General features: G+C 41.5%; 1 protein-coding gene across 2 annotated transcripts in view; it reads right to left on the bottom strand.

The window, feature by feature from the left end:
* Window positions 1-779: 779 nt before the first annotated feature.
* The window catches only part of A2ML1 (alpha-2-macroglobulin like 1), a 92,550-nt gene continuing 82,517 nt past the window's right edge, over window positions 780-10,812 (bottom strand). For both annotated transcript variants that reach the window (XM_032347178.1, XM_032347180.1), the window contains exons 29-36: window positions 9,402-9,616; window positions 5,982-6,197; window positions 5,693-5,817; window positions 5,449-5,539; window positions 5,084-5,152; window positions 3,886-3,988; window positions 3,413-3,454; window positions 780-1,499 (exon numbers count right to left, since the gene is read on the bottom strand). In XM_032347178.1, coding sequence (XP_032203069.1) covers window positions 3,414-3,454; window positions 3,886-3,988; window positions 5,084-5,152; window positions 5,449-5,539; window positions 5,693-5,817; window positions 5,982-6,197; window positions 9,402-9,616 — 860 coding nt within the window. In that variant the 3' untranslated portion in view covers window positions 780-1,499; window position 3,413. The remainder of the gene's footprint in view (window positions 1,500-3,412; window positions 3,455-3,885; window positions 3,989-5,083; window positions 5,153-5,448; window positions 5,540-5,692; window positions 5,818-5,981; window positions 6,198-9,401; window positions 9,617-10,812) is intronic.

The raw sequence follows: 10,812 nt of genomic DNA, 5'->3' as shown, positions 1-10,812 counted from the left end.
GAGTGAGTGAGATGGAGAGAGAGAAGGAGCAGAGGGAGAGGGAGTAGACTCCCCATGGAGCAGTGAGCCTGATGTGGGACTCAATCCCAGGACCCCAGGATCATGACAGGAGCCTAAGGCTGACACTTAACCAAATGAGCCACCCAGGTGCCCAGTCAGCATTAATTTGTATCTGCACAAGTAAACCTTACTAAAATAGCCTCAATCTTCTATTCCTTTCCCCCTCTATTTATTTACTTTCATGCAATGTCATTGCACCTAGAAGCCCAAATCCCTTTTCCTTTGTTTTGTCATTTCTTCCACAACAGCATCACCCTTTGTAAAAATAATAATATAAGCCCCCAGGCCTAACTGATTCTTGGGGTTTTCACTTTTTTCCTGTGAAGTGACCTGGTGCATACAAATAGATCTTTTCTCCTGCTAATCTGTCTTTTGCCAGTTTAATTCACAGGACCCAGGCACTGAATAGAAGGGGTTAGAAGCAAAGGTTTTCCTCTCTCATGTATTGTACATGTATTGTACAATTTCCCTCTACTTTCTCAAACTAACTTTAAGACACACACACACGGGCGCCTGGGTGGCTCAGTGGGTTAAGCCGCTGCCTTCGGCTCAGGTCATGATCTCAGAGTCCTGGGATCGAGTCCCGCATCGGGCTCTCTGCTCAGCAGGGAGCCTGCTTCCTCCTCTCTCTCTCTCTGCCTGCCTCTCTGCCTACTTGTGATCTCTCTCTGTCAAATAAATAAATAAAATCTTTAAAAGAAAAAAAGACACACACACACATACACAAACCCATGAGTGTGCTGGACTACTTGGATGAAATGCAGAAAAGCAAAGATAGGGAATCCTGGTCAGCTAGTCTTCTTTTATTAATCATGTTTTGTCCTGCAGTGCTGGCTGGCTGAACACAGTCAGTCCCTTATTTAGGATTCTCTACTCTGACCCCACCTGAATCCGTAAATATGATTCTCTGACGTGTCTGGGTCAAAAGGTCTAATGAAGAAGCCAGAATGTGAGTTTTGGTTAAAGGGAGATCATCATCTTCAAACAGAGCCTTTGGTATCCACAGAAATATGCACAGGGCCAAGGACACAGATTTTCTTTCCAAAGAAAAAAATATTTTTAATCTATTCCCAAAGCCCTAAGTTACATCTTCTCTTAGATTTAACCCTCAGGAAGATGTTTTTATCTTCCCTGGATCACCTCTGTATCCCCTCTGGAGAGTTCCCCTACGTGGCTAAACCACATCTCCCAGTGGGCTTTTCCATGTAATTCCTCTTTGTGTGATTATTCCTCCCCATCTCCCGCAGCCCTTCATTCTGGCGTCTATGCGTCTACGTAGTAGAAAGTAGCTGAGGTTCAAGCCTGCTCATCTATTACTCACTCTCTAGTCACTCACAGAAAGCACATTATTTGATTGAATGTGTTTTGCTTTAAGAGGCAGAAGAATGCTGTCCAGTAATGTCACAGAGGATTAAATCAGTCTCTTTCCAACTTCTATCCTGGGAGACGAAAAAAAAAAAAATCATGATACTCAGAAAATCTTCACAAGTATAGAGAAGCTTTTTCTTATCCATTTATTTTTTAATTTTTAAAAATAGGCTTCCCACTGAGCAGGGAGCCCAATGTGTAGCTCGATCCCAGGACCCTGGGATCCTGATCCAAACCAAAGGCAAATGCTTTAACAACTGAGCCACTCAGGCGCCCCTAATTATTTTTTAAAAGTTATTTCTATGCCAATCGTGGGGTTTGAACTCACAGTGTTGACATCAAGAGTCCAATGTTCTCCTGACTGAGCCAGCCAGGCTTGTCCTTGTTTTTTCCTATCTAGAAAAAAATCTCACAAAAGCATGTTGAAATTATTAATAGTGTTATCTCATGGGAGTAGAATCAGGTAATTTTTACTTTTCCCTTAGTATTTTTATATAACAAAGATGTAGAATGTAAAAATAATTTTAAAAATTCATCAATTTTAATCAGAAAAAATATTGTTTTTAAAAATCACATAGATGGCTGCTTGGGGCTCAGTTGGTTAAGCATCTGACTCTTGATTTTGGGTCAGGTCATGATCTCAAGGTCTTGAGATCAAGCTGTGTCATCTGGCTCCATGCTCACTGGGGAGTCTGCTTCTCTCTTTCTCCCTCTGCCCCTCCCCCTACTCTTGCTTTCTCTGTCTCTCTGTCTCTCTCTCTCTCTAAAATAAATAAATCTTTTTTAAAAATAAAAAAATAAAAATCATCTGGGGCGCCTGGGTGGCTCAGTGGGTTAAGCCTCTGCCTTCGGCTCGGGTCATGATCTCAGGATCCTGGGATCCAGCCCCAAATCAGGCTCTCTGCTCAACAGGGAGCCTGCTTCCCTCTCTCTCTCTCTGCCTGCCTCTCTGACTACTTGTGATCTCTGTCTGTCAAATAAATAAATAAAACCTTTTAAAAAAATAAAAAATAAAATAAAACCCATCACATAGACATCCTCACACAAATTCCACTGTTAACTTTTTCTGGTGTGGACTATGGAGATTATTCTTCTTCCTTTCAGAGTCTGGGACAAAAAATGAGGGTGCCAGCCTGGTTCAGTCAGTAGAGCACATGACTCTTGAGTCTTGTGAGTTTGAGCCCTATGTTTGGTACAGAGTTTACTTTAAAAAAAAAAAAGTTCAAGACAAAAAAAAAAAAGAAAAGGAAAGCCTACTTTAGTTCTTTCTTTTCTTTTTTTTTTAAGATTTTATTTATTTATTTGACAGACAGAGATCACAAATAGGCAGAGGCAGGCAGAGAGAGAGGTGGAAGCAGGTTCCCCTACCAAGCAGAGAGCCTGATTCGGGGCTCGATCCCAGGACCCTAGGATCGTGACCCAAGACGAAGGCAGAGACTTTAACCCACTGAGCCACCCAGGCACCCCGGAAAGCCTACTTTCTATCAAAAATTAACTACCAGGGTACCTGCATGGCTCAGGTTTTTTCTTTTTTTTTAAGCCTAGTTTAGAGATTTTATTTATTTATTTGACGGACCGATCATAAGAGGCAGAGAGGCAGACAGAGAGAGGGGAAAGCAGAACCCTGCTGAGTAGAGAGCCTGATGCATGGCTCCATCCAGACCTTGGAATCCTGACCTGAGCCGAAGGCAGAGGCTTTAACCCACTGAGCCACCCACGCGCCCCTGCATGGCTCAGTTTTAAGTTAAGTGTCTGCCTTCGGCTCAGGTCATAATCCCAGCGTCCTGGGATCAAGCCCCACATCAAGCTCCCTGCCCTCTGCCACTTACCCTGCTTGTGTTCTCTCTCACTGTCCCTCTGTCAAATAAATAAATAAAATCTTTCAAAAAAAAAATTTAGCTTCCAAAAGACAGTAACAGTAACTCAGAAGAAGTTCCCCTTAACTTCTGAATAGTATCACGCTACCCTAAAAGCTCACCCTTACCTCATTCACAGGGGTCAGAATACTGAACTGTTGCCCGTTCATCTGTAAAATGAAATGACATGTATCATTATGTTACAGGCTTCATGCATTCAAAGAGAAAATACTTCATGAAAACTACACTTTATCCCTTTTCAGAGGATCCCTATAGGTTATGAGCATATTAAGAATTACAGGAAAGTCCCAAATACTAATACTGTGGTAAATTATTAATCATAGCAAAATATTCAAAATAGTTAGTCCTTAAAGAACAATGGTTTGTATAGTTTCTTTTGGTCTATGGACCATTTCTGATAAAATATCCCAGTGCAGAAGATTTAAAAATAATATTTAATTAAATTATAATGTTTTAGAAGATTGAATAATGTAGTTATGTGTCACTTGGATTGGGAAGCTGTATTTGTAAAATAAAGAGCCATGTCATGAAGAATGAGGCAGAAACATGTTGGGAGACACAAGTAGATCTCAGCCCTCACCTGGGAGGTAGTAGTCATAAACTGTGATGGTTGCTGGTTTCAGGTTAGTGACTAACACACTTTGGCTGATGGTGAAGGTATAGCTCTGAGTCTTCTTACTCAGCTATGGAGAAGAAAGACAAAATATCATATTAAAACTAAAGTGAAAATAACACTGTCTATGTGGAGGTTAAAAGACTCTTATCTTGGGGTGCCTGGGTGGCTTAGTCAGTTAAGTGTCTGCTTTCAGTTCAGGGCATGATCCTCAGTCTTGGCTCCCTGCTTCTCCCTTATCTCTCCCCCCAAACTTGTGCACATATGCTCTCTGTCTGACAAATAAATAAATAAATTCTTAAAAATAAATAAATAAATAAACCTCCCTTAAGAAAAGGAAAAAAAAAAAGACTCCCGTTTCACACAAATTTTCCGAAACCTTTCTACCTGTCCCTTCTGCCCCATGCTAGTCTTAAAGGTACTGGCTTCTGCTGACTTCCTGACTCTTTCTTCTTAGGAGCTTACAGCTCCCTCGCTCTTCAGTAAATTGGTCCCCTCTGTTCTTGGTCTACTCTAACCTGTGGCTCCTCCACTAAATTAACTGAAGTGGCCAAAGAAACAAACTTTCATTTTACTTCAACAGTTCTATACTCCCTATTGGCTTTATCTCTTCATTGCAGTCTGATCAAATAACGTCTCCTCAAAGAAGCCTTCCCCGACCACTTTCTTTTAAAAAGTCACATTCTGGGGTGCCTGGATGGCTCAGTTGGTTAAGCAACTGCCTTCAGCTCAGGTCATGATCCTAGAGTCCTGGGATCAAGTCCTTCATCGGGCTCCCAGCTCCACGGGGAGTCTGCTTCTCCCTCTGACCTTCTCCTCTCGCATGCTCTTTTTCATTGTCTCTCTCTCTATATATATATTCATTTAAGTAAATAAAATCTTTTAAAAATAAAATAAAATAGTCACATTCTGGCCACACATTTTTAAATGACATAGATAGTTCATATTCCATATCCGTTAGGCAGTACCTCCCTGGAGGTGAACAGGAGTATTTTATAGAATACCAGCATGGAGGCAGAATTCATTTTCTGGCTGTGGACTCATTCTATCTCATTCTTTCCTTTCCCTCCTCCCTGTGCATGTGACACTAGTACATAGAGATTAGAAGGGAAGTTGCAAAGCTGTATAAGCAAGCAAGCTCTTAGGTTCATTTCCGAATACCTACCTCTTCCAAATAAATATTCAGTACGTCAGTTCCAGATTCAACCTTCTTCACCAGAGGCTGTTGGAGAAGCTGAATAAAAAGGGGAAAATAAAACAGACGAAGATCCAGAGCCTTCTCTATGACCTAGGGTAATATCCCAAAGCTCTTTCATGATCAAGGGAATAATAAATACTGTGGGAAGGTAAGAAAAAGGAACAAGACTATTCCAGTTTCCATTTTATATTTCTGATGCACCTTTGTAGTCCACTAAGACAATGCAGTCGTGAGTTGTAAGTATGTACGGTGACGCCCACTGCACCAGCTTTTTAGGGATAATGTTGGGTCCTCTTGGGGCTAGTTAAATGCAGAAAACAGAACAGACTTACCAACTGATTGGTGCCCTCCATGGGACTGAACCCGGAAAGCATCTTCACTTCTACAATGACCATATTGGAAGAGCTGCGACTGCCCACATAACTAAATGCAGAAAGGAGCACATCAGTGTGAAACCGTTATGTTTCCTCTTAGCATACCCTATATCCTCAACACACACACACACACACACACACACACACACACACTCAGCTTCTGTGATCCAGGTGCCGCCACCACCAGCTCAGCTCTTCTCACCTGGTATGCACAGTAAGTGTCAAGGATCGAGAAGTAGCTCGCTCACATCTAGCTTTTCCCATTTCCACACTAAGACCAAAGGTGTCCGCAAATTTAGGAGGGGGAATATGGTATTTCAGCACCGTCTAGTAGGGAGAAATAGAGAACCAAATCAGAGTTGGGAAGAACTTTCCGCACAGTCCAAACTATTCCCTTTACAAGTAAGATAGAGAAAAGGTTCTACTGGAGGCAAAGTCGTCCTCAGGTTCTCCTTCCCAATGCATGCTTGTTCTCCTGGACCACTGCTTACCTGCACATAAACGCAGCCCTGGCCTGAGGCCTCCAAAGTGTACACCCCAGGGACATTGGGCAGACTCTCCTGTTGAAGTACCAACCGGTTGGCAGCCTGAATGTTGAAATCGTGCTGAAAATCCTCAGTGGATGTTACAGCCAGGCTGACCTCCTCAGATGACACATAGGCAGTAGTGGCATATTTGGCAAGAGCTTGGAGAGCAACTACAGTGTCCTTAAGAAAACAACCAAGTATACACTTATGAACCGAGCCACTGGTATTAACCTCAAACAACCCTATACCCTACACATCTGGTTGCTGTTCCCCAGCATGGACAAAACCTGCTCTAAGTAACTAAGAACCACAGTCACCAATGCTGCGGAAGCTGACATAGAGATCATATCTTGCCTGTAGAGAAAACTGCCATCAAGCCAGTATTAAACGTCTATAGGTCACTAGGCTAATCTCATATTCATATTCAACCAAGCCTAGCTTCAGAATGAGCTAGGGTTAGAAGCCAGTGGATAACTGTTCAGTATATATTTTGCAGTTTCCTTATTTGGAGAGGAAAGAGCAATGACATGATAGCTCTAAAAACTGTACATTCTTTGAAGTTATTTAGCTGTGCAATGATCTTCTGTGGCACAGCTGGGATCCTTTCTTGCAAGCCCTGTGCCATGTGACAATCTTTTCTTCATCTGGGTATAAGACAGATAAACTGCCACTAAGAGAGCATGACACTGTGTACTTGGGACTTCTCCATTCTGAAAACATGATTTATATACATTACAACAAAAGGAAAGACAAAAAAGAAAGAGATGTTCAGAAAATTGTATTTTACTGATACAAGTGTATCTACATGCTTGTGTAGTACCCACAGAATCAAGGAACCTCACTTCTTCCTCTCCCAAATTAAAGAGACATCATACTGTCATATAAAAATGGGAAGATAGGTCGCTGGGGACCTTCCCTAGGGAAGCTGGGAATCAGTAAAAGCTGTGCAGTTAACCATAGACAAACAACTTTTTGTCTACTCTCTGTGAACAGGGTCCAAGGAGGTCCTTATTGCTCAAATATGTGGAAACAATTCAAGAAATGAGACCTCATCATTAGCTGAAAAACCCATGTGGGTGATATGTGACTTCTTGTAATAGCTAAGGACTTTATTGAAAAACAAATTTGACATATGTGTCACTGAGTTTTCTAAACATCTTACCCACTGCTTTCTAAAATTGTATATCATAATTATTTAGGGCTCAGCAAGAAGAAGAAAGTCCTTCCTGATCTTTGGCTAAAAATTTCCTTGAAGTAAGGAAGTAAGGTACCATATAATTTCTTACTTATTTTTAATTTTATTTTATTTTTAAGATTTTATTTATTTATTTGAGACAGAGAGAGAGTATACAAGCAGGGGAACAGCAGACAGAGGGAGAGGGAGAAACCAGTTCCCTACGGAGCTGGGAGCCCTATGGGGGGCTCAATCCCAAAACCCTGGGACCATGACCCAAGCTGAAGGCAGATGTTCAACCAACTGAGTAACCCAGGTACCTCCCACAGAGTTTTTTAAAAATTCCAATAAAGTCTTTATCATATTCAAGTTCAGTGCTCTTAACATCTTTACCAAACATTGTATCAATTAAAATCTATTCTGTTTCCAGGTCTAATCTACATGTTATATCCTCAGTGAAACTCCCTAGTTTCAACAAGTCAGAATATAATGTTTACAAAAATAAGAAATATGGTTTTTTTGATTATTTTGTTTTCTCAGTGAATTAGACATTGATACCATTTGCAGAGCAGATAAATTAATGACTGCACTCTTTATGATCATTTAAGATAATTTTTATGGCACTATTCAAATTTATCATGCAGTTCTACCCCTTCTTCCCTTACTGCCACCCTACTAATTCAATTTCTCCTTACCCCTAACCTGGGCAAATGAAGTAGTGTCCTTATCGCTTCAAATCCAGTGTCTACCTCCACTAAATCACCCCCTACACCAATAACAGGTCATTCTCTCTGAAACAAGGTAAAAAAAAGTTAATAGCTCCTCAGAATTGGGCAAAATCTTGAGTCTGATATGAAAGGGCCCCCTTGGTATAAAACTGCTTTAACATTCTAAACTGAAGTCCCATTATGCTTTAGCTAACCCAGTTTCCCCAAGTCATTCTGGACTTTTGCAAACTGTTGTCTTGCACAAGCCATTTCCCCTTCCTTTCAATAGTTCTGTCTCAAAATCATACACACCCTTTTATTTTATCTATCTATTTTTTTAATCTATTTTTTTTAAAGATTATTTATTTATTTATTTGAAAGACAGAGATCACAAGTAAGCAGAAAGGCAGGCAGAGAGGAGGAAGCAGGCTTCCCGCTGAGCAGAGAGCACGATGTGGAGCGTGATCCCAGGACCCTGGGATCATGACCCAAGCCGAAGGCAGAGGCTTTAACCCACTGAGCCACCCAGGCGCCCCTTTAATCTATTTTTTAAGTAGGTTCTTCACCCAATGTGGGGCTTGAACTCACAACCCCAAGGACAAGAGTCACATGATCTACTGACTGAGCCAGCCAGGCATCGCTACATAGCCTTCTAGATCTATCTCAAATGCCATGCCCCTGAAGACCTCTCTTATCCTTCAAGTTTATGGAAGCTCTCTTTCCCTTTTGAAATGTGTTGTTTTGTACCTTTTGTATCTTATGTTATATAACCAAATCCTGCTCTGTAATTATAGAACTTTTCCTAACTTTACTTCTAGTTTATAAACTTTTAATTTTTTTAAAGATTTTATTTCTTTATTGGACACAGAGAGAGAGTGAGAGAGAGAGAGAGAGAGAAAGCACAAGCAGGGGGAGCAGGAGAGGGCAAAGTAGGCTGCCCGTTGAGCAGGGAGCCCAATGGGGGGCTTGGTCCCTGGGCCCCAGAAGCATCACCGGAGCCAAAGGCAGACATTCAATTGCTGAACCACCCAGGCACCCCCTAGTTCGTAAACTTCTTTAAGAGTAAAGATTATATATCTTATTGGCTTCCCAATACATTCAATAGTAGAAGGAAGTAGAAGGAAGGAACCCATAAAACCTTGCTTTTATGCTTCTAATCCCATAATTGGCTTTTAATCTGTTAATTTATAATTTAGCTGTAATTATATATGTCTTATTCACATGTGGTAAAACATTGATCTCATGATGTCTCATACTCTAAAAAGAGAAAGAGCATTAAATGCATATAGTACTATGTATGTGTTCACATGACCCAATGTTATGAATCCTGTATCTTTTTCACATGCTTTTCTCCCTCCCTATAGAATTATAAGTCCCTTGACCTAGAAGTCAAGGGCAACAGCTTTGGTTTTTTGTTGTTGTTCTTATTGTTGTTGTTTTTCTTATCTCTACACAGGACCTAATAGTACCTGAAAAGTGGCAGTTGGAGAGCAGGCTATTTACCTGAGTAGAAGAGAAGCCTCCATATGCATTACGTTGCTTGGCCAACCAAGCCACTATGGCAGTGGCCTTGGCGATCTCCTTTTGAGTCAAGCTGGCTTTGCTAAGCTGGGCCAGTAGGACATATGCTGTCAGTTCCACATCTACAGCCTCAGGCTGAGACCAAGGTCTGGCATCCAGGGACAGAGCAGGCTTTGGGCTCCAGTGAATGGACTCTCCTATGGGAAAGCAGCACAATTAGGAAGGTCTTAGAAGGAAATGATTTCTCATATTCAATTTGTAAATGTTGTATCTTAGAGCAGAGCAAGTACCAACCAAAAATGAAACATTAGTTAGAAAAACATATTTCTCAGTATCTTCTGATATATTAGCCATAATGTTTACATAGGGATGTGTGTACCTAAGTGTGTATGTACAGCCATACATCCTTCCCCAAGATGAAACTAACACTATCAATAAATGCTTCCACCAATTACATGAAAACCACTCTTACTAATTTATAAATTCTCATGCTAGTGGAGACAGTCAAGTAGAAACATATAAGAATCTTATGTGTCTGGGGGCAGTTTTTTGGCTTATAGAATTTTAAGTTTAATTTTTTAGGCTTTCTTAAAGATTTTTATTTATTTATTTGAGAGACAGAAATCACAAGTAGGCAGAGAGAGAGGAGAAAGCAGGCTCCCCGCTGAGCAGAGAGCCCAACATGGGGCTCGATCTCAGGACCCTGGGATCATGACCTGAGCCGAAGGCAGAGAGGCTTTAACCCACTGAGCCACCCAGGCGCCCCTAGGCTTTCTTTAATCTAAGCAAAAGTTTAACATTTTTTTTTAAAGATTTACTTATTTTAGAAAGAGAGAGAGAGAGAGGGTGTGCCCTCATTGGGGATGGGGCAGAGTGAGGAAAGAGAGAATCCCAAGCAGAGTTCCCGTTAAGCACAGAGCCTGACACAGGCTCCATCTCACAACCTTGAGATCATGACTTGAGCTGAAACCAAGAGTAGGACCGCTGGGTTGCCTGGGTGGCTCAGTCAGTTAAGCGTCTGCCTTCGGCTCAGGTCATCATCCCAGGGTCCTGGGATCAAGCCCCACATAGGGCTCCTTGCTCAGCAGGGGCCTTCTTTTCCCTCTGCCTGCCACTCTGCGTGCTTGTGCTCTCTCTCTCTGACAGATAAAAAAAAAAAAAAAAGAGTAGGACCCTTAACTTAATGGGTGTGGAGCTTGCTTAATATTCTCTCTCTCTCTCACCTTCTCCCCCTCCCCATGCCTCTCTAAAAAAAAAGTCTCAAGTTTAACTCTTACCAGTCAACCTCAGTGATCTCATACCAAGGAACTGTTAAAGACCTACAAGGGGGTGATTTTACAATGCCCAGGTCTTCTGACTAGCTTCCACTGTCTCTATCCTCTTCGTGCTAAAA

This window comes from Mustela erminea, chromosome 6 (assembly GCF_009829155.1).
Source record: "Mustela erminea isolate mMusErm1 chromosome 6, mMusErm1.Pri, whole genome shotgun sequence".
In the NCBI taxonomy this organism is placed as follows: domain Eukaryota; kingdom Metazoa; phylum Chordata; class Mammalia; order Carnivora; family Mustelidae; genus Mustela; species Mustela erminea.
Note: the sequence above shows the minus strand (reverse complement) of the source record. Positions and strands in the feature narration are given on the sequence as shown.